At 38.9% G+C, this 27716-nt stretch overlaps 2 protein-coding genes across 2 annotated transcripts; both read left to right on the top strand.

Moving 5' to 3' along the window:
- The first annotated feature begins 280 nt into the window (after positions 1-280).
- On the top strand, positions 281-27604 carry LOC124069789 (acid-sensing ion channel 1C-like). The gene is made up of 11 exons (XM_046409227.1): positions 281-897; positions 14162-14312; positions 14867-14994; positions 19279-19429; positions 19545-19601; positions 20052-20205; positions 20450-20541; positions 20891-20970; positions 21502-21573; positions 24513-24565; positions 25683-27604. Exons 1-11 carry the CDS (start codon positions 373-375, stop codon positions 25759-25761), a joined length of 1542 nt encoding a protein of 513 aa, XP_046265183.1. The 5' UTR covers positions 281-372; the 3' UTR covers positions 25762-27604.
- On the top strand, positions 9876-11749 carry LOC124069786 (acid-sensing ion channel 1-like). Its single transcript, XM_046409224.1, has one exon. It carries the CDS (start codon positions 11034-11036, stop codon positions 11742-11744), a length of 711 nt encoding a protein of 236 aa, XP_046265180.1. The 5' UTR covers positions 9876-11033; the 3' UTR covers positions 11745-11749.
- Positions 27605-27716: the final 112 nt, after the last annotated feature.

The following is a 27716-nucleotide window of genomic DNA, read 5'->3' as shown; positions in this document are numbered from 1 at the left end:
GGTCACAAAATTGAATATGCTTCAGTTTTCATCTTTTCTTCTCTGGTGTATCCTGATCTATCCACCACTACCCACCATGGGATCAGCTCTTACTTCCCAAATGAAACAAGATCTCTTGAATTCAATGTGCCCTCAAAGATCTCGCTAAGGATTGGTTGATATAACTGTCCATCGCTGCTTCCCAGCTCCAGATATCCAACCCCTTCCCCTCCCGCTGGTGCAAAGAGGAAATTAGACCCTGTCTCATCCAGCCTCTATTGTACATTTAGTTTAGGTGAACATCCCTGTTAGCGCCAGTGTTCAGCGGGTCACCACTTCAGCAAGACAATATCCAGCAATCGCAGATCTTAACTTGGAAACTTTTTGGTGACAATGGGAGCCCCAGAAGAGGAAGCACCACGTCCACCATCAGACATTACGGTGTTTGGGGCCAACTGTACCCTCCATGGCCTCAGCCACATCTTCCTGCCTGGCGGAGTGACTGTCCGACGGCTCCTTTGGGCTGCTGCATTCACCTCCTCCCTTTCCATCTTCCTGTGCCAAGTGGCCGACCGTGTGATCGAATACTACCGGTACCCTCATGTCACCATCCTGGATGAGATGGACAGTCCTGTCATGTACTTCCCCGCTATCACCCTCTGCAACTACAACAGCTTTCGAAAGTCCCAGATCCGTAGGAATGACATCTTCTGGATGGCTGGACTCTTGGGTGTGGAACAAGGAGACTTTGATGACTTCATGGCCGCTTTGGGGCAGCCCACGGATGACAGTAAATTTTTCCCCAGCAAGACTTTTAACATGCTGGAGTTTGTGCAGAGGACTAGCCACAACATAGATGAGATGCTGCTTGACTGCAAATACAGAGGCAAGGACTGTGGTCCAGAGAACTTTACTACAGTAAGTATGGCTCCTTATGTGGGTCAGGTGAAATAAGCATAAACTTCATCAGAATCATTGGGGGGAAAATGCTGATCCCTCTGTGCCAACCTGTGAAAGTCCGATTAAGTACTATCTGAAATATTTCAGTGAGATAAATGCAGGTTTTTTAAATATTTAGACTAAATATTTATTGGAAAAATTCATTTCATTAAAAGCCAGATTTGAACAGATGCAGAAGCCTTTGGCAACAGTCCCAACAACTGTGAGCTATTAAGTAGTCATGATAATGCCAGAATTAGAATTCTTCATTCTGCCCACAGTAAAATGAAATAGAGGTTATGTTTATGAACACCAGGAGAAAAAGCCACTCTCATACAGCAGATCTCTGCAGGCTGTTTTTGTGAAACAAGCATTGTCAGGATGAGACACATCAGATATCGTTAGGGAAAGAGAAGTCATTTTCATTCAAATTATGTTGTCTTTTCTTAATTGTTTTTTTATTATTATTATTCCAGTCATGTTTATTCCCATAATCCTCCATTTTTAAATAATAAGAGCATGTTTGTGGAAAATTAAGTAGCTCTAGGTGGAACAACAGGTATGGGGGTGTAAGACAGGAAAAATTTCTGAAGAATACTAATGAATCAGTGCTTTATCTCTGTTGAAGAGAGCCAGTGCCAAAAGCGGAAAGATGTTTCCTGGGGTTTTTTTTTTGTTTTTGTTTTTTATTTTGTTTTGTTTTTTTATGGTGATGCCAATGGTTATACTGTGTCCAATTCTTCATTTTGTGACAGCTATTAATAGTTCCTTTTCTTGAAGGAGAAGTGAGAGTTAGTTCCTTAAACACGTCCTCAGATGTAAACTACTGAGGTGCCATATGGTTCAGCAAATCTCTGCTGACATCATGCATCATGCATTATGAAGCAAACATATGCTGTTTTCAAGACCAGTAGAGTTTTTAATCTTATTGGGGGATTTTTGTAATATGGTAATATAGTAATGTTTGTCTCAACCCACAAAGCCCCATAATGTTATACAAAGTGACACTGCTCTGGGTCACTTTTTCCCTTTTGAAAAAGGGAATGAAAAAGGTAATTATTCTTAACTCATTTGCTTTTATTTTTTTAAAATCCCATTTTTTCACTCAATTTTCAGACATCTAGCAGAGAGATAGAATTGTGTCAGCAGAATTTGAATGGAATTTAATCGTCCTGCTGCAGAGACGGGTGAAGGATTGCATTTCGATGAAATGGGCCATTGATTTGAGTGATGAAAGACTAGCACCAAGATGGGCTTGTCATGCTGCACAGTTTCTTTGAGAACCTGCAGCAGTGGAAGTGAGGCAAATTATTTATATTAATGACTTACACCGGCAATACTATTATTTTGTATGAACGACAATGCTTTAGATTGAAAGATAAGGTTTGCCTTTTCAGCCCACACCAAACCCAATACCCGAGACTCAGATTTGTACATGAAAATGGCACACTATCGCTCCAGAAACAAAACTGCTACATAATCTTATAGAGGCAGATTTTGATATTGCTGTGGTCAGTCCGTTGACTTTGGCTCTTTCTCATCCCCGTGCACAAAGGGCAAATTTCAGCTAAATGTCAGAAACTGGAGATGCTCTGAGGGCCTAAGTATAGAGGGGACTAATTAAAGATTCATGGAGCTGCCTGAATTCTCCCTCATCGGCCTGCTGATCTTACTGTGGGAGGCTCAGAGACAGGTCCTCTCACAGAAGATGAGATGTGCTGGAATTGAGATTACCCATTATATACTTCAGCAACATCACTGCAAGATGACTCACACACGGTCTAGACAACATCTGACAATTAGCTTTCTGCATTTGGAAAATAAAAGGACAAAATCATTCAAATGCCTCTGCTGATGTATTTTACCTTTTGAGTCGATGCATTTTAATATGGCACTAAAATGATTAGAATTAATAGGCTGTTATCTTTTCCTATTTACAACCCTTAAGGTATACATTTTTTTAAACAAATTTTTACTTATTGTACATTTATCTTTATAGTGTTCAAAGGATTTTTTTTCATATGTGTTCTTTGTGTTTGTGTGCTCTGCCTGAAGGTGCATTTTTGTGCCAGAGTCAGACAAAGAAACAGTGAGTGAAGGAACTCGATGACAGGAAAGACCAGATGTTTCAAATAATGAGCCAGATATGGGTGCAGTGGCATTGAGAAATCTTGGAAATATCAGGGCCCTCAAGGGCAATTATTCCCTCTGCATAAAGTGATGAAATATTTTTTTGGGGCAGGATGCTGTAATTCACTGGAGGAGAATGAGTCTCAGATATTAAAAGGCTGGCAGATGGTAGATGTTGGAAATTTTCTACCCAGTGCTATAAATATATACACAAATGTAGTCTTGAATGTCCCAGTATCAATCTGTGAGTGAACTATGGATTTAAGTTTTGTTCAGATTACACTTAAGGATTTCTGTACTTGTGCAAAACTTCATGTGTTTGAAATGTATGCATTTTTGTAAGTCAGACAGGGTGTACCCCATTATCTAAACACAACTGATCAGCCAAATAACTTTCTCAGTGGAGGATTTAGTTCATTATCAAAATCAATCTCATGTGTCCATCTTTTTGCCTTACATGCTGTCTGTGAACTGGTGTGTGATTGATTGTCTCATTAATACTCAAAAGCGTAAACACTCCATCGCAGCCCAACTCACTGCTCTGGATTAAACCTGGAAGACTGGTTCTGACTAAATAAATCATCTGTCAGTCTGTGTATGCAGGATGCATGCTGAAGTTGGTGTAATATAATTTCAATCGATCTCTAGTTCAGCCCTTTAGCTGGCTTACGCCAATGCGGAGACTTGATTCAAACACATTTATCCTTTTACTGGTGATCTTGTATGTTGTAATTGAACTTCCTGTTGGGGTATCAGCTTGTGTTGAAACCAAAGCCTGAAGCTGCTTGATATTACATTATGGTCTGACTGTGGTGTTTGGGAATTGTTCAGGGTCTGCCAAAACAGAGCAAGGATGTGGTGTTTTACTTCATCCACTGCAGTATAGTCTGGAGGCTGAAGTTGGCTTTGGAGGTCAAAGGAAAAAAGAAATGTGAGTAAAGGAAGCAGAAGTCAGGATTGAGTGTTGGACCTGTTTAGAATCAATGAGCCTGGCTGCAGACCTAGGCAGTGTGAGAGATCAGGAAAGAAGAGTAGTCGCTATACAACAGAGATGGAGAAAGCCAAGGAAGCTGAGAAAGTGGAAACAAAAGAGAAATGAGGAGAGACAGAGGAAATGGAGGCTGTGCTGTGCTCAGATTGAGGTGGGACTGGGACTCAGCTGAGGACTGACACCATCATTGTTATTCAGCCTGCTTTGGAGCTGAGCCAGAACCACGATGCACAACTGGAAGCATTAGGAGAGATGAAGGGAAGAGGTGTGTGAAGGAGCACAAAATTACAGTGCTGCCTGGAGCATGAACGGAGGGGGGAGGGATACTGCTCCACAGTGCAAACAATGAAATAAACAAATCTGAGGCGGTGAGCGTAGATGACAGGCCAAATAGCAAATACCTAATATGTTTGTTCCATTACTCAGTGTCAGTAACAGCCAGTGTGGGAGCCACTGTTACTGTAAGTGTTGTATTGGCAGTCCGATCAATGGCTCTGAAGAGAAATAGTGAAGGAATTCATAACGGCGGCTGCTTTTTGCTGACTTGCACATTGGGGAGCAGATACTACCAGAAGCAGACATTAGAGGTGCCATTTGACAAAACCTTTTAAGTTAATTAGCTTGTTAGGTGGAGACACCAGACACAAGTGTGCCTCTGTCCAAAACCAATAGTGCCATTATGTTATGTAGTAGGTTACCAGCCTTATGCCATTTTGTGATATCCAAACAAAAGCACGTTTGTGTCCAGATTTTCATGTTTTACCAGATATTGATGGGGTAAAAAATGACTCATGGTTTCATATCACATGTCCTTTTCATCTGACATTGCTTGACAATATGCCCATATTTAGCTTTTGTTTCGACTAATGGCCTCTTAGATCTATATCCCGCTCTCTTAACCAATAAAAGCAAAACCTTGCACCTTCTAAAGTATTGTATTGCTATCTTCTTTCAAGTAAACCGAGATTCCCCTTGACACCTCGGGTCATTGTACAGAGGAAGCCAGGTATGACAGATTATTGGAAAGAGCAGTTATTCTTTTTTTTTTTTTCTTTTGGAAGTACGAGTGATGATGTAATTTCAAGTGTTAAAAATGTCATTTACATTTAGATTCTGTAATGACATTTCCTTGAAAGATCTCTGTAGCCTTGCGGATGTTAAGGGGTCTGATTTGAATTCGTGTTCACCTGACACAGGAGAAATTCTTTTCTGGAATGCTATTTAGTCCCGCTTATAAGCCTCTGGCAAGTGCTTACTTTGCTTAATTTTTGGGCAAGCGGGCAAAACGGATTCAGGAACAGATACCAAAAGCCTCCAGCTGAGCAAACAAGATGAGAACATGCTAAAAAGAAAAAAAAAATAGACATAAGATTATCCTTGCAAATGAATGCACCAGTGAGGAAGTTTGAGGACTGAGTTTATCAAAGTGTGACTGCAGGCTGCAGACTGAAAGCTTGAGTGACAGCACACTAATGTTTTCTGAGTTGGATTCTGCCTGGAATGGAACAAGAAAACAAGATGGCAGGTGTAGCCAGCAGCATCTGTTTTTTATTGATACAGACTGCATCTTCCTTCCTCCTGGTTTGCTGGGGTGGGACATACTGTGCACGAGCTATGTCAGAGATGTTTACAATTGCTGTATATTTCAAATGAGCAACACTACATTTGCCTTTACTGAATTAAAAATAAATGCTGTGTAACAATATGCTTGTGAGAATACAGCATTTTTAGATTTAAGTAGTTCTATAAGCAATACAAAATACAGTGAATTTACTCTCTCCAAACCAGGCATGGTTTTCTTTTTCAAGTTTCTCACAAAGTATATACCAATTTATTTCCCTTTTGAGGAATTTTATATAAAATAATTCAAAGTATAAGCCTCTCGCTAAAATCCATTCTTGCCTCCTTTGCATTACTTGTGCAGCATACAGACTGACTGCTTTTTGAGCCAGTAAGAGGTTAGTCTCATTTAGAGGCAGGCCACAAGATGTCTCCCTCTGCTAAAGAAGCTGCCCATTCACCAGAGTGACATCCCTGATTGCAAATGTTTCAGCTCTAACCATGTGTCTCTTCCATATTTCCATTTGTTTCAAGTATATGCAGGATTCCTCTTCCCTTTTCATGGTTTCAGGTCTGGAAGTTCCCAGGGAGTCAAGTTGTGCAGTTTTCTGAGTGTTACATGCTGTATTTATTTCAACTGATGGCTCGTTGTTCATTCAAACTTAAATTCATTATATAGATTAATTTTGCAGCCATGTTAGTGTCCATATAGAATGTGGAACAAAGCCAACAAAAGCATATGGAGCTGTAAGGATTAATAAATTAATTGATTCATTGATTCAGTTATTAACCAGCTTCTTTCCTTAATCATACATGATATTCAACTTATTATGTTTGGGTGTTGGACTGATGGTCGCATAAAAGAAGGAATTTGAAAAAGCCACATTTGACATTGTAATTATATGATTTAACTGATGAATGAATTGATTTTTCTTCATCTTTCTGTCTGTTTCATAGAAAAAAAACTACCAATAAACTAAGAATATAATTGGCAGGTTAATTGATGATGAAAATCATCAGGTACAGCTCTACTTCTATATATGTTCAATAAGCAGTCAATTATTTTTTATTATCAGTTAGTTATTCTCTCAATCAACTAATTATTTGTTCTATAAAATGTAATAATAAAGGGCTAATAGGCTACTAATATGTATATTAATAAGCAACCACAATTATTGATTTATGTCAGGGGTCTACTAATCAATTAATCAACTCATCGGTTCCTCTCTACAGTAACTGGACATTAATGTTGGATGTGGCTCGTCTCTGTCTCTGTCCTGTTCTTTTCTGATGGGCATCTAATTGCTGCCAGTATTTCATTCGTTGTCTAACGTTCTCACTGGCCCTTGAAGGAGCTCATCCTTTTACTCAGTCAAAACTCTGGTCCTCCTCTAATGAGACCTCAGGGGTTCAGTTTGGCTTTGACATGAAAGAAGATGGTTGGTGTCATTCTCTGACTCGTCTCAGGAATCACCGAGCTTGTGTTAAAGCCGGGCAGTAAATGTGCAAATACATCTTTCAGATAGTTCAACTTTTCTTTTTCATCAAACAGAAATCAGTTTCTCCTTTTTATTTTGTAAATGTTATTGCACTGCGATCCTCTAATTACACGCTCCAATGATGAAATGCGTTTGCATCCACAGTAAGATAACAATGGAAATGTGTGAGCAACAGAAATGTGTTTTCAGTAAGAGCAATTGCAATTTTACTGAAGAAAAATCATTAACTTTTGCCTGGAGCGGTTTATATTCTGGAGTGAATGCGGTGTGGGCTTGGAGGGGATATTTTAATTATTAAATTAATGATTTTGTGAAGTAATTTCACAAATAAACACAGTTTTTAAAAGTTGAAATACTTTCTAAAACACTGCAGTGCAGAAACATGATTGCAGATTGTTGTTGTTGCATAAACAAGATTGGAAATGCTCAAACATCCTGAAGCAGTCATGTTTCTGAAAACACAGGTGCAGGGTTAATACAGATCATCATGCTTAAAGCTGCACATATCAGTAATTTCATACGAACAGTGGGAAGCTGGGTCCGGCAAAACAGAAAGAACTCTTCAAATCTGCTTAATATGCCTGCTCCATCAGACAAAGTTAGTGATGAGCACTTATCCCCATAAGAGATCCATGCTCCTCCCAGGAGCTGATGGATACCAAAAACTAAAATCAGCTTAATTCATCAGGTGGACACTAATATGATTCCAAATGAAAATTTGTGCCTGATGGATGTGTAAATTGATAAATAATAGATAATCTTTTTCTACATCGACCTTATAAGCCTTTGTGTCTTTGTTGCGTTTTAAGTTTGTTGCTCTGCCCCAAGTGGCCAAAAAAAATCCATTAACGAAATCCATTAATACAAGTTAAAGGTTTACATACTGTGATGTCTCTGACTGTTGGAAAAAGCAGTTCACATCAATCACTCTGAATGGTCACTGTGCTGTCTGTTTTGGCCTACTAAATAAGTAATCTGTGTCTGTTGGTTGTGTACATAATCAAGCACAGCGAGAAGATACAGAAACACAGCCCGTCACACAAAAGCATATACATAAATGAATATGTATGATTAAAACATTAAGAGATGGGTCTAATTGCATAGCATAGCATATTAGGTGCCTTGGATAGGAAGCAAATGTCAAAAAGAGTGATTGTTATGCATTTCCTGTGTAACCTCTGGAGCTCGGACTAATGAAATTGGGCTTTGGATCAAACTGCTGACGGGAGCCGATTCGGAAATCAGAAGAGCCTTAGTCTCACGCCTCCACTGAGCTGGTATAGGACAAATGAGTGCAAGCATTTAACTCGCCAGTTAATTGTGCCTTATATCTATTGACATGTTTCCAAAGAAACCAAGAATAAAGGAGATCAATGCAGCTGGTCAATGAGCAGCTATAGCTCTGGTAAGGCGGTATTGTTGCAGTCACTTATTTGCCTGCCACTCATGGACATTATATTTTTCTCCTCTTTGTTTTGCTTTCTTATTGGGTCTCAAACTGAGGTACTCATGCTCATTGGTGTGTGCAGTGACCGGCAGTTGTCCATTATGAATGGATTTTTGCTTGGATCTTTGCAGCAACGCTTTAAATTCTTAATCATAAAATGTTAAAGAAGACTAAGAGTGAAAAAGGTTTCAGTGTAAAGCCTAAAAAGAAAGCAATGCCAGGCAACTGCCTTGTCTAGGTGTGGTGTGGACATGATGTACAGTAGCTATTGAGGGAGCTGGATCCAGGCAATTAATTTAGTTGTTTTGCTGCCTGAGAGCTCTGAAAGCACACACAGGGAAAATAACTATTACCACAGTGCTGAAGCTGTTACTTTGGCTCCTCTTTATTTTTCAGTATTCAGACATTCATTAATGTTATCAGACTGTTATTACCACAACTTTTGAACACAGATAAAACCGTTCTGCGTAGTGTTCCTTTCTCTCTGCTATGAATTAATCATTTTGGCTGTAATTAAATTGGCTGGAGATAAATTTAAATGCTTTTAAATTATCTTTTTATTAAATTAGGTTTTGAATCTTAGTTAAATAACAAATGTGCTGGTAGGAACAGAGAGAGACTTACTGTGCATAATTAGCCCAAGTCTCAGGTTTGATTTTTTTTTAATATATTTCTGTTGATTGAAGAAAAAACTGTGTCACATTTTTCAAATATTAGCCTTTGTACTGAGTGACAGTGTGGTCTAGGCAAAGTTAAGGTGTGATTCTTCTCAAAATATAATACTGACATCCAGTTACATTTCATGCAGTATGAGGTGGACAAATGAAACAACTTTCAAGTTTAATCCATATGAAAACCAAACTAAGTGGTTGTTTTAAGGAGCTTTTGTGTGGAAAAATGATTCTTGGTGGGCACAGTAACCTGCTGGAATCACACCTTGAAATGGCCAGCTGTTTCCTCCTACTTCCAGTCTGTGTCTGGAAAAATTTTTCACAAGTGCTTAATTTTCGCAGATGTACCTTTTAAGATGAAATGGGAGACATTAAAACACAATGAAGAATTCTGAATTAGCCGACCAGTTCTAGCATCTGACATTTCTGCATCACTCCAGTCAGTGAGACAAAGACTTTGTGATGCCCATGAGTCATTTCCACAGTCCTCTGTTGTATTTAAATTGGGTTGAATCCAATTATTTTAGTCCATTTCATTTCATCTAAACTTGCAAATGATGCCCTTTGCTCCAAATACACACAATAATCCGACATGTAAAGCTATTTTTCACTTGTCAGAATAATTTTTTGAAGTCATATATTGCCACAGCTGTGATCAGGTTACTCAGTCAACACTCACATTACAGACTGCAACAATTCCAGCTAACATAATAAAAAAAAATAGTCTCAGTATGAAGCTGGGTTTTCTGCCAAGTAGAATCCTCTCATATAAACGGAGCAAAGCACCTTTAATATCAGTCAGAGCCACATCTGCATGCAGCAGGATGTCAGCTCTCATTACACTGCATTTGTGAAATTATATTAGACACTGGCAAAAAAAGAAGAACTAGATAATGTGCTGTAAAATGTGCTGTAATGGATATTTCTAACACAATTTGAAGGGGGGTTTGCAGTGTTTTTCTTCAACTAGCTGACTCTCTTGAAATTTCAATTATATAGATGTATTGATCCACGAACAAGCTGCAGATTCTTCAGTATTAAAAAATTTCAGATTTTGTTGATTTCTTTGCTGCAGAATTTATCTCAATTATTTCTACTTTGATTGATACCTTCTCCCCGCCTCTCTTTACCATTGGAGGTCTACTTCCTCACCAGAGGAAAACAATTTCATCCACTGGCTCCACCTCATTCTCCATTCGACCGTAGAGAGAGTGTGTAGGGGACAACAAGCTTTATATTCCTTTCTGCGGGCTGCAAATCAACAGACTAAAAAGCATCTCTTCAATCTGTGGAAAAAGGGAGGAGTTGAGTTCTGGGCAGCTATTGCACAAAGAGAGAAACCAGTGAAATCTGCTAGTATTGTCTGCTACTGGAGAGGGAGCTGGGGGAGTGAAGGATCTGAGCAACAGGGGTAAGCCTCTCCGGATTTTCAAAGTGATTGCCTATGGGACTGAAGTCGTCGCTTACATCTGCAATTATCACGTTCATTTATCTATTGGTGAAGGACTGCTGATGGTTACGCTTGATGTTGATTTGTTAATGGAGTGATTCAGCTGTTTTTCCTCATAAAGGAATCATTATGTAAATCAATTTTACCTCCCCCAAGGAGCACAGTTTCTTTTGTTTATATCTTCACGGCAAAGAATTTTCAAGCCTGAACAGTGGGACGGCTAAACATTAGGACTCCAGTCACTGTTACCTGGAATTTGTGATACACAAACTTGGAGATGGTTGTGGAGAAAGCCACTGTGTGTAAATTAGAGATGTCTGCAGTGGGCTACTAAGATTCAGCGTTTCATAAAGAAGAGCCTGCCTGGATGCGAACAATTATGGTTGAAGCGCCCACATCTGGATCAGGTCCCCTGGGTCCACGCAGTCAAAATGACGCCCAAGAGACAACTCTCAAAAACACAGAGTCCAGCTCGCTTAAACCAACGTGGAAAGAGATCACAGTGGATTTCATTATGAGGACCAAGATCCATGGTTTGAAGTTTGTTTTCTCTCCGGACAAGTCAAAACCACAACGAGTCATCTGGATCATGGCCTTCTTTGTTTGTGTCAGTCTCCTCGTCACCTGGTCCTGGAATCGAATCCTCTACCTGATGTCCTACCCTGCTGTCACAAAGATCTACATGGTGTGGGCTCACAACATGTCTTTCCCAGCTGTTACTTTCTGCAATAAAAATGTGTTCCGTGTGTCCACTCTGACTAAGGATGACCTGTATCACAGCGGCTACTGGATGGACCTCATGTATCCTAATCACACAGTCATGGAGAGGAGCCTGTCCATCCTTAAAGACAGTCACAAGCAGGGTCTCCTGAGCCTGCTGGATTTCAACAACTACAGCCCTCACCCTGATTACCGCATCAACACCACCGAGATGATGGGACGCCTTGGCCATCGGTTGGAGGACATGTTGCTGGAGTGCAGGTTCCGTGGGGAAACCTGCACCTACAAAAACTTCAGTACTGTATGTACAGAAAGAAAGGTGGTGTTTGTCAGGTGTAGATTTGAATGTTGTTTGTAAGATATATTAATAATTGATGTAGACATTTCACGATGCACCCTCCAGCAGGCACTCTCTCGGGTGTTTTAAGGTGTTGATGCTTCAAAGCTGCAAACAAGCCTGTCCTGTTTTTCCTCTCAGATACGACAGCTTTTTCCCTTATTAAACTTGATGTCTTCAGAAAGTTTCTCAAGGAAACAAATACGTTACCTTCACTTTGTGAAAAATCAGTGTCATGTCATGTCATCAATGACTTCAGTGTCTACATTGCAGTTTTTTTATTCTTGACAGTTTCTGTCTCACCCTGGTGAGTTCTGGAGTTTCCAGTTGCTTTAGCACCTTTTTGCTTTATGACCTGGAACAAAAATGTTAAGAAAGAAACATTTGAGCATATACAATTCAAATGCCATGAATCAGTTGAAATTAAAATTTTAGCTTCTCTGATTAAACATCTGGAACATATGTGGAGTTGTATGGCCCTGTTTCAAAAGCACAGCTGAGTTTCCCATTTAAAACACCAGACACACGTCTCTTACAGCCATTAATTTGTGACTAAGCGCTGAATGCTGCAAGAGGAAGTGGATGACATTTGCCATAAATGGGGTTTAAACTGTCTTGTGTGTTCGCATTTTCAATAGCACATGGTGTAGTTGTGCTGTGAATGAACGAAGCTTCCATTTTATCCAAACTTCAATTTGATTCTTTAAAAATAGGTTTCCAGTTACTTTGCAGACCTCATTATAGAGAGCCAACAGGAAGAAGGGACCAACGTGCTGTCTTATCTGTCAGAGCTGCATGTAAGTCTCTCTGAGTGTGGACATGAAACAGTGACTCTGATCTCTTGAGATCAGCTTTGCCATGCTGGTTGAGTTTTTGCCAGTAGAACCTCTTGCCGCAACCTCACCATCCCCCTTTCCAGTAGTACATGATTAAAAATGGAGTTCGGAGATGTAGGCAACCAGACTGGGTGGAAAAAAGAAGTCAGGGTTATACGGTATATGTATTACCTTCTTCTGTTTGGCAAGTAAGGATACGTGAACAAATATCATTAATGTAGGAAGTGCAGCCCAAATTTCCATTTGGGTTTTTTTTTGTTTTTTGTTTATTTATCTGAGGAAGTATAGAAAATTATTAGTTAATCGAGTTTTTCAAATTGCACAACTTTAAATAATATGTTGAAATTTCAGATGGGAATGTGAGCCATATAAATCTATATTGATACTTTTCAAAGTAAAACATTTCAGTGCTATAAATTCAACAGTATCAATTTACAACATAAACTGTTTAGAAGCGTCAAAAGGTATTCGGTTGGTGATAAAATCAATTCTTTTTTTTTTTTTGCCTTTTTTATCTTTTTCAGCTTTCACGGTTTTATGATGAGTAATAATTTTCCTGTATAGTCAAGTCATTCACTCTCACGCCATTAAATTACACCAGTTCAATATGTAGTTATATGATAGCAACATAAGCTTGCAGCATATGTTATCTGAAGAACCTATGTGTGAGTAATACATTGGTGTCACAATTTTATGTGGTATAACATAAAACCAATTTAACAGTTATTTCAAGTGGTTCTGCAGGTTTTCATATTGTGTTGAAATGCATGAAGAATAGATATTGTAGTTCATAGTTAGTAACTGGCCAATTCAGCAGTTTCATAGTCTTATCTCAAGCTGATAGACTTATACATTTACTCAAGGCCTCTAGCTGTATTCGGAATTTCAAGCTTTTTTTAGTCTTTATCCAAACTGTAGACTCAATTTACAGTGTCAGTTTCAAATCATGATACAGTTTTATATTTACTTTTTTGGCAGAGGACAAAGGAATTCCCAATGACAGGAAAAATCCATAAACTCCAATCTGTCAACTGTGAATGCTTAAGCAAAAGCTGAAAATAAATACCTCAAGCCAACTGGATTAATTAGATCAGAAAGATATTTGGTGTGAGCAAACCTACTGTAGCAATTGCTCATCAAAATGTTAAGTACTGCTGAGCTTTACTGGCAAAGATTCGGTCTCTTAAGAAGTCTGTAAGTCAAGACACACAACTGTCTTTTACAAACCCATTTCAGAGTTTGTTTGTGTGTCCAGAGAGCTTCCAGCTCATATGTTTCTTATGTAATGATTAGAAACTGCTACATTCACTCAAAGCTACTCAGGGGAAATTTGGAATGAAACTGGGTAAAGATTTATAGCTACTGTGGCGGCTGCTGCTGCTGCTGCTAAGGAAAACTCATTAATTTCTCAAATCAGAGCCAGGTGCCTGTTTAGAGTTGCTGCTGCTTCTCTGATAATCATAGAACCTCTGCAATGATTAGCTTTACTACACAATTACAGGCTGGTGTGTAATACATCTTGTACAGGTGCACAGTTTACCACAGCACAATGGGAAGGGTTTGACTCATTTACACTCCTGTCTCTTCCTGTGCTCTTTACAGATTTACACGCGTTACGGAAAATGCTACACCTTCAACTCGGGATTAGACGGAAACCCTTTGTTGACAACATTAAAAGGCGGCACGGGGAACGGCTTGGAGATCATGCTGGATATTCAGCAGGATGAATACCTGCCTGTTTGGGGAGAGACAGGTGAGTGCAGCTTGTTCTGACATTTGCAGTAACATTTTAACTAAAAATTCCTTGGTGTTGGTGGGTTGAATCGCAACACTTCTTCTAATCCTTTGTTATTTCTGTAACATGATGATCTGTCACTTTATATTGATAGCAAAATTCCACAATTTCCTCAGGTCTTCTCATTCGCTTCATGGCCAGAAGTCCACAGAATTTACACCACACAGACATGATGTACTAGCATGTTTAATAGCATATTATCTTGATAAGTTTCTCCAAGTCAACAACTGACATTAGATCTAATAAAATGCATTCATTGACATATTGTCTTCAGTTTATGGCTGGCAACAACACCACTGAGCCGTATATTCATAAAGTATACAGCATGAAATAAATCACTGGTTGTAAATCTGTTTAATGTCAGTCCACCACACTAAGATATGAGTATCTCTCAGATATTAGCTTTCAGCATGGGGGTTGGGAGCACTTAGTATAAGTGTCTGATCCAAAATGCGGGCTTCCAGGGGCCACAGTATTTTGTTGTTACATTTTCTGGCGTGCTGTATCCACAGATGAGACCTCCTACGAAGCAGGCATCAAGGTTCAGATCCACAGCCAAGACGAGCCGCCCTTCATTGACCAGCTGGGATTTGGTGTGGCCCCTGGTTTTCAAACTTTTGTGTCATGTCAGCAGCAACTGGTACCTAATGTTCAGCCTCCTCCCCTCCAACCTGGACCTTTTCTTTGCTGCGCTTCATTTTGTGTTTGTCCCCAAATTGTCGTCAGCCAGTACCCCATTTCCATTTGTCACAGAGCCTGGAGCAAAATCCGACTGTTGAAATTTAACAGAAATGTGTGGTCAAGGCTCTATAGTGCTATATGTATGAACACCCAGGTTTTGTTTTTGCATACTCGAAGCAGAAGAATTATAGCAGCCGAAGAATATTGACAGAGCAGGGCCACGTAATGATTGGATGCAGGCATACAAGCATACTGTTCTTATCTCAGCCTAAAGAAACAGTCTACACAACATGCAAAAATATCTGGCAGCTCAGAGTGTAAATTTCTACTTTTCATATTCACTACTTTTAGCATGGGAAAAAAAATATATAAACACAGCTTATTTGAATGCTGTGAAAATTATCTCAAGTGGCGCCTTCAAAGGGAAGGCAGAGAAAAACTGTGAGGAAGAATTCACACAGCCACGGTTAGCAGGCTGTAATGATCCAAAGTGTTTGAAGACAAAAACGAACAATTAACGCCCTTTAAAGACTTTAACGTAATACTAAACACAATGAATGATTTCTCTCACTGAAATGGTCTTTTTTCAGCAACAGTCAGCCAAACTCAGACTGCTTTAAAGACTTACAAAAACAACTGACCTCTCAGGACTCAAGTGTATCTTGAGGGAAAGATATTGAAATTATCGTCATGTTTTTGATGTTAAGATGAACTATTAGTAGAAGCTGGGTGCACCTGTCATATTAGTTTATTTTTCAGTTCCACTAACAGTCAATGGATACATCATTAGATGGGAAAGATGACCCACAGCTGTTTTGAAGACATATTTTAAAGTAGATAATGATTTAGACACACAGCCGAATGAGCGTTTTGACACACAATATGAAGGGAAGCAGAAACAGCAGAAAATTAGTTCCTTGTCCTCAACTATCCCTTCACTGTCATCACTGAAGGATGAAAAGTAGGAATTGATCGGAAAGCCTGTGTGCAAGGTCATAACGAGCTCACATGGATTTCCTATCCAAATTTAATGAAAATGTACAGCAGTTATGTGATGTTGCCAAGACTACAAATTATTTTGACTGCACTAGAATAGCACACGAGCCAGTCGCGAACGGTGACAGAAGAGGAGAAATATCATTCTAAGTCACAAGAAAAGAAGCGCCTGTGCCACTAAAGATTGCAGGTTTTTGCAGTGATTACCTTTGAGATCAAGTTTATTTCTGTATTGTGCTGCAGACTCATTAAAAATTTCTACCACATAATCAGTCCTTGTGAAGCACTGAAGAAATGGATACTCCAGCAGCTAATTGAAGTCATTATATTAGCCATTAATCAAGCCTAATTTAAATGATTTTGCTCCTTAAGTTAATGGCCTTGGTCAGTTCATGAGCATGAGATAAATGATCACATAAAATCTTCCTCTCTTGTATTAGCAGAATAACATGGGATGATTGAGGTATGATTGGTCTCCTGAAACAGACACTTGGACACCACAAAGATGGCAAATGTGTTTCGAAAGCAGTTTTGAACCATATCTGTCTTATTCTCTTCCTTTGTACAAGTTGTAAAATGCTCCAAGTGTATCATCATTCAGCCATCTCCAAGAAGTGAATCCAACCTATTAATCAACATCGTGAAAGCAAAAGTGCACAGATTGTCATTTACAATCAAGACATAAGCGCCCATACCAGTGACAGCTAAAAGACGTTTATGACCTAAAAGATGGTCTGAATTAATTAGACTGCCATTAAAGTCTGGCCAGCATTAATTTCAGTCAGTCTTCAACGAGTACAGTGACATGTGTCTCTGCTTTCAGCCCTTATGATTTCAAGACTTTTCATTTGTTAAGCCTCTGCCAGAGGAGTTTAATTTTGAAGAAGAAACAATGGCTTGTGGGCTCCGAGATCCACCAAATTTGGACTAGTTTTATGTTAGATTTGAAATTTGAACAGTGTCCTCGCTCAAGCTTGAGTGGATATAAGGAGAGAATGGCTGAATGACAACCCACTAGTACACCAATGCTGCAAAGTCTTTACACACCGCTGGGAGTTGGAGCTCTTTCATTGTTACACTGACAACAGGATGTCTTTCTGCCTGGAGGGGTTGATCGCTGTCTGCCCCCTTGCCTTGCTGTTCCTCCTCTTATTATTTTGATAATGATGTGGGCTGTGTTCCCTCACCCCTCGCCCTAGATGAGACGTCGTATGAGGCCGGCATAAAGGTACAGCTTCACACTCAGTCAGAGCCTCCCTTCCTCCATGAGCTGGGCTTCGGGGTCGCCCCCGGCTTCCAAACGTTCGTTTCCACCCAAGAGCAGAGGGTAGCGTATGACTGTCTGGGCTTGCTGCATGCCACAAATACTGTATTGTTAAATAGCTACACACCCATTATCAAGTTCTTCACTTTCATCTGTTGCCCCCCACACACCTCACACCCCCCCTCCCTGCCTCCCCCCCACCCCCTCCCTGCCCCCCCCCCCCCCGGTGGACTGGGTCCATCTGCCTCCTCCTGGCTGAAGCAATGATATGCAACATCTGCAGTCTGTCCTTGTCCTCATTGTCTTCTTTGTTTTACATATATATATATCAAAAAAAGAGCAGCTAATGTGTTAAATTCCAGCTTTAAGCCATTCATGCCAGTCTCTAGCTTCATCAAAGCTGTTGTTTGGCTTTACCCTCTCACTCCCATGTACAGTTCTGTTAACTTTTTCTTTTTTTTTTTTTTTTTTTTTTTTGCTTTTATGTGTTCTCGGGGCGATTCACTGGACCGCTGCTTAATATCATCTGGAGGGACCAGGCAGTGTGATTCATTAGGTTTTATTACCCATGAGAACTCTGGCATCAGTTTGAAGTCTAGCATTTATTGCACTGGGGTTTTATCTCCAGAGTAACCCCAGTTATGAGAGTCTGTGGGCTTGAAACAGAGTTCAATAAAGGCTTAATCGCATTTACCGGGTTAAGTCCACCCCTTCGGTGAATTTCACTCTATCTCTGTCACATTTGATTGACTAAATGACCATCAGATTGCCAGTTAGCCTGGTAAGAGCTGGTGGAGATTACAGTGAGCCATAATGTGACAATTGTGGTATCGTTTCCTTGTGAAGTTTGTCAGGAAGAAGCCTTTGGTACTGATTACAGCTGGCTAGCTCCCATTGCAATAAGTAGCAACATCCTGAAATGTCCAAGCAAGCATTGGTGGTCTTTATAAATAGTTAATTAGTTTTTGTCACGAAAATGAGTAATAGGCATTCATTACCATAAATAGCTGTAAACAAGACTTTTAAAGCAGAACGAAGGTCTGGCTGGTGCTTAAATGTCAGTCTGTTTTGTACACCAAAGGAGTTCTAAACAGATCTTGCACGTACATACACACACACACATACACACACACACACACACACACACACACACACACACACACACACACATATACACACAGAGGGCACATTGGTGCAGTTACAAGAGGAGCGTCATGAGCATAATGTTTAGTGTGAACCAGAGCCTTAAAATTCAGGCATTAAATATTCCTCATTAGTGGATTCATTCAGAATTCCCTGAGTTACTCATAAATGCTCTTCACCTTTTAATGAGAGTTTTACCTCTAATGAGACTGCAAACTAACTATACACTCCATTTTCACTTCATTACTAGATTCACAGGGCTGTGCAGTCAGGGTAGTTTGTAATAAAGCATCTGGAGAGTAGTTTATTAATTAGGACGTTTTTTTTTTTTTAAATCTTGACTCTAAAATGGTCTGTATAATGTCTGTTAAAATCAGTCCAATTCATGTATTTGTTCATTCAAAAACTGTAAAACTGTTTATTGTTCTGAGTTCTGTTCTCAGGGTTTATAAAATTTGTCCATTGATTGTGGTGTCCTGTCTGAAACTACATATTTTACAGATTTCTCTCAAGCTTGTCTCTATTCCCATGGTATTCTGCTTCCTACCGGGGACTAGACCTGCATCAGTAATGTTCTGCATGATGTCTGCTTGCTGCTATACATGAGCAACAATGTTGGTCTGACTGGACATTTTGTGCCAGTATTGTCCCAGTACACATTTTCATTTAAATGCTTCTGTATTTTTATTTTTTATTTTATCATTGGAGACATTTGTGTTGGGTTTTGCGGGCTTGATGTGCTCTCTTGTACTTCTGCTGTACTGGGCTTGCATTATGTCAGAAACTGTAATCCTGTGTACTGATACACTGATGGAAAACATGTGCTGTTTGCTCTTTCAGCTCCAGTACCTCCCTCCGCCTTGGGGAGATTGCAAGTCTACCCCCATAGACTCTGAATACTTCTCAACATATAGCATCACAGCCTGCCGCATTGATTGTGAAACCCGGTACCTGCTGGAAAACTGCAACTGCAGGATGGTTCACATGCCTGGTATGATTGTAGCAAGGCTTGGCCAATTGAAAAATGTAACACATAGTTGTGTCTTCTTGTCATTTTTTAAATATTGCATGTGTAATTATTTTCACTTTTATGTAATTTCAAACAGGAACCTCCACAGTTTGCACCCCTGAGCAGTACAAAGACTGTGCTGACCCAGCTTTAGGTGAGCCCACACACTTTACTGCATAAGTATGAAATGTTAGTGTGATCATTTTGCATTAGTGTGTAGATTCAGCAACAGAACCACAAGAGTCGAGACTATTCCATCCTTTATATGGCACCTCTGAAGCTCTAACTTGAAATTGCTTTAATCTCAGATGGTGCTGAAGCAAAATAATAAAGTAAAATTATTGTTTAAAAATTCCATTAGCAGGATTTGTGATGTGTCTATGCTTCGCCGATATCAAATAATTCCCACAGAGCTTTTTATCTTCCCCTTGTACTATAGCTTCAGTCATTATTTGCTTTCATGGAAAGTGAACGATGGCAGCGACTGTAGTTTTTCTGTGGTGCACAGAGATATTTTTAGTGGAAACTGAGAGCCTCTGTGTGCAGGTTTATTTGATTCTTCGCAGTGATCACAATATTTTTAAATGACTTTGATCATCCACAGACTTTTTGGTAGAGAAAGACAACGATTACTGTGTGTGTCAGACCCCCTGCAACATGACTCGCTATGGCAAGGAGCTGTCCATGGTTAAGATCCCCAGTAAGGCATCTGCTAAATATCTGGCTAAGAAATTCAACAAAACTGAGCAATATATTGGGTAAGTATTATTTAGTAGCAGTTAGTTGTTCCGATCGAAGCCTCTTTTCTTTTCTTTTCCTTTTTTTTTTGTTGCTGGATGGATGTACTGTGGCATAGCATGACCTGGGTCTCCATCGTTCACCTTCAATGTAACAATAATGAAAGATAATTAACACAGGAAATGTGAGACATCATTTTGTATAATGTAATACCACCAGTAGTAAAACTTTCTTGGGTGTGCTTTCTGTCTATCCTCTCTCCAGAGAGAATATATTGGTCTTGGACATCTTCTTTGAAGCTCTGAATTATGAGAAGATTGAGCAGAAGAAGGCCTATGAAATTGCAGGGCTTCTTGGTAAGATTCTCGCAGTTTTCCGATTCATTGGGACAGAAGAATGTGGTTGACCTCGGTATCAGCACTCTCAGCGGGCCCCCACCGCACATTTCACATCGTGTGTTCTGGTGCTTTGAGGTTTCATCTTTGAACTTGTGAAACAGGCTGAACACATTTTCATAATCTGATGCTCTTGCAAGGGCACCCGGGTTGGGTCTGATGAGAAGTCAGGGCTGGATGGACACTTTTACCAATTCTGCTCAGATTAGGCTGAGAGATACCGAATTGGAAATGACAGCACGGGAAATGGTTTCACGCACCATTGTTCAGTTACTGTATTGTTCATATCTGTTTATCTCGCTTTTACTAGGTGACATTGGAGGTCAGATGGGGCTGTTTATCGGAGCCAGCGTTTTAACAATACTGGAAATATTTGACTACTTATATGAGGTAAAGTGATGATTTTAAACAATTAAAATGTAAACCTTTAAACACTAATTCAGTTTATTCTTGTCTTACAGTATATAAAGGCAAACAGTTACAACAGCTACATGCAGTAGCCAGTTAGCTTAGCTTACCATGAAGACTTCAGACAGGACAGCTAGCCTTGCTCTGTCTGTGCTGTGGTTTCATCAAACACTTCATAACATATATTTTGAGAAGTGCTACATAAATAAATACATTGCATGTAAATAGTCCAGCACATAACCTCCAGTAAAAACACAACTTGTGGTTCTTGCATGCAGTTTTGGATGAATTATATTATCAAGACTAAAATTTTATGCTAAGCTAAGCTAAATGGCTGCTTGCAGTCCATGTTTACTGTACAGACATGAGAGTATTATCAAACATGTCTTCTGACTCTCCAATAACCATATTGATAATGATAATTTATTTGTACTGGTGATGTTAGGTCTTAATGTCATTGATCATGATGTATTGCATTTGTGTATAATTTGTATCTGATGTTTCTGCATTTAGGTGTTTAAGGATAAGGTTTTGGGTTACTTCATACGCAAGAAACGGCCGCAGCGTTGTCAGAGCGACAATCTGGTAATTTTAGCCTCTCAGAAGGCATTTGATTGAATGAAATGAGTGTGATGTGATATTAAATGAGCTCAGGAACAACAACAACAAAAATGTCTGTTAACACTGGAAATGCTTTTAATGAACAGCACCAGAGACAAAGCAAAGCCGCAGCACATTATATCGCCATCATTTTCAATTTCCCATGCAGAAAAGATGTATTGTGCTAGGAAACATAATCATTAATAACACATAAGCACAGGATGAGTGCATAATCAGTGTATCTAATGATATACACATACAGTACTCTGTATTTACATATTGAATATTACAGAGAAACAAAAATCTACTGTAGGAATGCAGATGAGTATTTAAATGGCACAGACGGACCTTTAAAGCTTCTTCTCCAAGCTTTGTTGTGGTTTATCAAGTGTTTCACGCCATGAATTGCTTTACGCTATTAAGCATGGACAAGTCAGATTACTGACTAATCTGACCTCATCTCTGTGGCTGATAAACTGCTCTTACATTCAGTTTATATTTTCTCAGTTGATTCACAGATCAGCCAACCTTTCAGTATTTTCACAATATACAGTACAGTAGCTTCACCCCCAATCAGGTAATTAGGGTTCACTTAGAGCAGTAAAAGCCCTTTCTGTTTTCAGGTTTTACTGCTTTGTGTCTGGCAGTATGATCAGAGCAAATTCAAAGCAAGTTCATGTAAGAGTTGAAGAATGAGCTGAAAGTAGAACAAGATTAAGAGGTCTGGGGATTTTATTAACATTTCATGATCAACTCATTTTCATAGCCTTCAAGGCAATAAAACCCATTTTAACTTCCCAATGAAAACCAGAGAAATGTGAGGCATTTCTGTCCTGCCCTAAATCACAGCATTTTGTCGAGCCCAGTGGTTTTGCACTGCGTCCAGAGGCGTCTTCATTTTCCCTGCAGACTGTTGTGTAAGCTTTAGACAGAGCAGTTAACAAATTATTAATAACTGAAATGCAACTTCTTAATATCAGTAATTAGCATGTTCAGCATCTACTGCTGAATCAAACACTTTAGATGGAGTGTCTGCAGTTGTGGAACCATTAATGTAGTCACTGCTGAGAAAAATGTGCAAGAATTTTATTTTCAGGTAAATTTTAAATCAGTGCTATTGATCTTTATCTTCATGTCAGGCGTAAAGGTTCTGTTATTTCACCTTTAACTCTTGCCTGGATGAAAGTGCTACCTCTTTGACAGAACAAAGCAAGACTTTTCTCTGTTAGTAAATAAACCTCTGAGGCGTCCCACAGGGAAGATGCTAGGGTCAGCTTTTATTTTACATTTTTTGTTAATTATCGTCAATGGTTTCTTTAAAAAATTGATTTACTTATGTACTTGGACAACAGACTTAAAAACAACTGAAAGATTATCTATGGGACACAAGTCGATCTTTATTCCATCACAAAATAGATAAAAGTCATTTGTGAGAAATCTAGCTAAAGCTAAATGTGCTAATATTTGCATAAGTAGTGTGACTCAGCTTACTTTGTCTTTTGAAGAGAAACCAAACAGCTCACAAAAAACAAATTGTTTGGCATTAAGTTAATTAATTCATTGTCTTTGTGATCATCACTCGTCACACGTTTTGAAGATAGGAAAAATTATTTGCTATTTCAACCAAATGTTCTACATGTTCGATCTTGTTCATCTGTTCAAGAGACGCTACAAAAAATGTTCATGTAATTTGTTCATTCGTTTATTAATGTTCATTTTTAGGGTTTACTTTAAACATTTTTAAATTTTAATAACCACCGTGAAATTTCTCAGATAATAACTAAACTTTTCCTTTCATTGCAAATTTCAAAATGTTAACTGTAATAACCACTAAATCCAATTATTTTGTACACATGGGGACCCCTGGTCATATAGTAGTCCAAATAACAGCTTAAAGCCACTAATCTTTCTCTGCAGTTCACTGTGGGGGTGGAAGCTCAAACTAAAACTAAAACATTTTCTCTTTTTTGGTACTGTTATAATTAAAAGCATTTAAGCAGACAGTTCCTTTTGTCCCTGAGTTTACTCTACCAGTTTGCACCCTGTCTTTTTAACAGAATCTTGGAAATGCAAGTTCTAATTCTTTGTTGTGTGTCACACAAGCCCAAGACTTTTTCATTACTGGCAATTCGATACAATGCGGAAAAGAACAGTCCTATTTTGGTTAAAATCTATGAAAAAGCCATGGGTTTGTCTCATGCATGTGGATTCTGTTCTTGCATGTTTGGTTGCCTCGGATTTGGGATTTGGTATGGCTGTTGTGGAGTGAAAAGACTTAAAGAAGTTGTTTATTTTACGTTGTAGAAGTGGAGATATGTTAACTTAAGAAATAGCATAGTTATGAATGAGGTTATTTTAGTCAGTCTGGTTTTGGGAGGGTCAATTTGTACAAATTAATAGTGGCAGTAGAAGAAACATCTATTTTTGTGGGCTAATATTGAAACTATTCAAGTAGTTAAAGTATTATACTAGAGTCTTACATAGTGTGATGTTTACTGTCTTCTGCGCCATTCATGTCATGTGTTCACCTGCTTACGATAAACCATCCTTTTGTACTTCCTTCTTCTCATATTCAATAACTGTTTTTTTTTTTTTTTCCAACTAGTCCATTGTCGCATCTCCACTCAAACAACCCAACAAAAAAGTAATGCATTTAGTGGTTTATTAGACTCTATTTTAACTCTGACTTTCATTCTCTTTGATGATCTTATGGATGACACTAACTATTTTACGCTGCTTATGAGAAAAGCTCAAATCTTGTTTCAAACAGCCATCCTCCTTCAGTACGTAAATGATATCACTGACGGGAAGATAACACACTCTTGCAGTATTCCCTTCCAAGTTTAACTATTAGCATTTGCATTGTGTTTTACTTTCATTTCAGTCACCCTCACCCATCTTTCTTTTCATCATGTCTATTCCAGGAGTTTCCAGAGAACCCAACCAGCCCTGGTGTCACGCCTAATCATGCCCCCAGGTAGCACACCCCATTGATAATAGATGCTCCCTCCCATGCTGTCCCTCTCTTTCATACATACTTGATACCATCTCATACATCATTTTCTCAGTGGCTACAAATAATTTGACTGGCTTTAGTAGACAGTCAACAGAAAAAGAGGGGTGATTAGCCAAATGTAATGAACATTTCAATATCAGGTTAGTTTGGTGTGTCTCTTTATTTATCAGCTTTACGGAAGACATGAGTTGGTTGGATTCTCCAGGTGCATAAAGACCTGACTTTCTGCACTATGCAAAACTGAATAATGATGCTTTCTTTCCCAAAGGATAATCCGCGGTCCTCCCTTGAAAACAGATTATGTATTTACTGAAAAAAAAAAAAGCTGAACCACATGAGATCTATTTGTTTTCCCTGCAGCACAGAGGTCCATTTAGAGGCAATGCATTTGAGGCTCATGCCAGATAACATCACTAGATGCATTACTTTGTGATGTTATCACAGGTCTGCATGCAGTGAGTTTGCACAATATATAAATGTTTCTTTGTCTGCTGGAATAGCCATTTTTGCCAGTGGGACTAGCATTGATTGTTATCCTTGTTACTTACTCATGGAGCACATACAGGGAAATGCGGACCTATGTGGATGTTTCAATTTCCAGAACTATAACAACTTAACATGATAGTGTAAAAACAGGACTAAAATGTGCTGTTTTCTTTCTCCTCTCCCTCCTTTCATTCATCTTCTCCCCACCTTCCCCTGGTTTTTATTTAAACTCTGTTTCCGCTACCTGTGAAACACATGCGACGTGGCTGATCTCGGAACCTCCAAATCTTTTGTATTCATTACCTCATCATTGCCCACATATGTTTCTCTCATTTATTATTGTTGCATTCTATCATTGCGTCTGATGTATTGATAACGATCGACCTCATTTTTTTCTGTTTCTACTCAATTTTTCCTCACCACACGTGTTTTGTTTAATTTCCTCCTCGTCCCTCCATTGTTCCGGTCGTTCTCCTTTTTACCTGTGGCTTGTTTCTTTCCTGCATCGCCATCATATCGTCGCTCCCTTCATCGCCCCTCCCTTAACCCGGTTGAACTGGTCTTCCCTCCTTCCTTTCCCTCTGTTTTGCAGAGCACCTGTGACACCCTCCGGAGTCACTCGGACAGTCTCGGATTCACGCCGAACATGTTACCTCGTCACCCGACTTTAGGCAACTTTGAGGAGTTCGCTTGTTGACAGCATAAAGTAGGGGATTGTGGGTGGGGTGGGGTGGCATATCTGGAGACTTGACAGCAAACTGTGAAATAATGTATGTATTTAACCGAAAATGGTTGAGTGTGTAACTCAAAAACGTATTAGTAGAGTTTATCAATGCCTGAATAGAAATAGAATACTATCATCAGAAGAAAAAGAAACCACTTCCAAAACAGAACTCAGGTTTAACTGCCATGTCAAGGCATCAATGTTAATTTATTCATGTTTCATTCTCTGGATTTGTTTTCCTTATGTGGTCACTTGAGAGTATACAATCAGTCAAGTTAATGTGTCCAGAAAGGGTTTCTGACCTGTGTTGAGATGAGTTACATAGTACTGTTGCGGTAGTTTTGCTGTACATGAATCCAAAAACAAAAACAAACAACAAAAAAAAAAAGAGTACATGTGCATTTGGTATGTGTAGCGTTTCGGTTTCTTATTAGTGTGTCGTCTCCAGCATCTAAGCAATGCTGCACTGAGTGACCTTATGCTTGTCACCAGTTTGAACGAGAGAGCCTTCGTAGAAAAGGCTCGACTTTAACGAGCCGATTCTCAGTGAAAAGACCTTCTCGCACCTAAATCGAAAACACTAGACGAGTGTTAAATGTTGCCTTTTGCTAATGTGAGGCGTTCATTTGCCTCATTAATTAGATGACTGTGCTTATTCAGTTTAAAAAGAGAAGAGGAACTTGACTGTATGTACATATGCAAGTATCTGGTTTTGTTCCATGTGGATCCCAGGATGACAGAAACTCTCAAATTGGATGTTTTTGTTAACTTTAGTCACTTTTTACATAGGATCAAAGAAGAGAACCAGGAGGTCAAAAAAGGCTATTGATTGTATCTTTTTATCTTTATATAGCTAACATTTCAAGTTTTCATTGTTTTCCCAGTTGCTGTGCTGTCACAAAAAAAAAAAACGCTAGCATGCAGCTTGCTGTAAAAGTTGCCCCTTGTTTACCTTGAATTCAACAGAAGAAAAAACAATCAGGCTTTCCTCTTTGCCTTTTTAATAATTCAGTCCTGTTTTTTTTTCATCACTGTGTCTTAAAGGTGTTCATCAGCACAAACCCCTGTGATAGTAATCTATTCTCTATGGAACATAAGCAGAGTTTCAAAAGCGTGTCGGTGACATTCCTAAACATGATAGAAATTTGTAAATACCCACAATCAAATGCCATGAAGAAATTCTAAACCGCTCATTGGTCAAAATATATCAGTCTACTGTATATATAAATAGAGATATATATAGAGATTAAAAAAAAAGTGTCTCTTCATCTGTTCTTACACCAGAAGGAATTTGGACTTTCTGTCTGGGTCTGACCTTAAGTGTCTTTGAGTTTCTGACATGACTTACAATTAAGTAGACTTTATTAGACACAAAAGAATTGCCTCAAAACATCAAAACCACCTCAGCCCCATTTATTTCAGTTGATTTATTACAGAAATGCATTGTACAATTTAGCCATTGTGTCCTTTTATTATTATTATTATTATTATTATTATTACAGAACATGTAATAAGTCACAAATAACAGTTTGTGATGTATAAATGATCAAGTATAATAAACTCTATATTTACCCATCTTACTCACGTACACAACTTTTCTTCTTACCTTTGTGTGAGTCTGCTTTCTCTATCGTTACGGTTCACTGTTATTTAAATCCTTGACGCTACGGTTATGGACTCGTAGGCACATATCCTTGCTATAATTATTAAAAAATTTTTTAATGTGAAACTTATAATGCCAATCAAGTAAATGGTGTTCATAACACTGTAGCTTTATTACTCTGTTGTGTGTGTATTAGATGACTGTTGATGTGAAGCACAAACCCCTGGAGATCAGCCATCACTTGAAAGCCAATGACCGGACGTCTATGGTTGTGACTATCTTTTATGGCTCTAGTTTTA

Source organism: Scatophagus argus, chromosome 13, assembly GCF_020382885.2.
Source record: "Scatophagus argus isolate fScaArg1 chromosome 13, fScaArg1.pri, whole genome shotgun sequence".
Classification (NCBI taxonomy): Eukaryota; Metazoa; Chordata; class Actinopteri; family Scatophagidae; genus Scatophagus; species Scatophagus argus.
This window is presented reverse-complemented; position numbering and strand designations above follow the sequence as displayed.

Bases quoted from the DNA above. Each gene is read 5' to 3' on its own strand.
- LOC124069789 (XM_046409227.1), top strand. From the start codon at position 373: ATGGGAGCCCCAGAAGAGGAAGCACCACGTCCACCATCAGACATTACG. The intron at 20,971-21,501 runs GTAAAGTGATGA...TTCTGCATTTAG, and splicing joins TATTTGACTACTTATATGAG to GTGTTTAAGGATAAGGTTTT. The intron at 21,574-24,512 runs GTAATTTTAGCC...TGTCTATTCCAG, and splicing joins GTTGTCAGAGCGACAATCTG to GAGTTTCCAGAGAACCCAAC.
- LOC124069786 (XM_046409224.1), top strand. From the start codon at position 11,034: ATGCGAACAATTATGGTTGAAGCGCCCACATCTGGATCAGGTCCCCTG.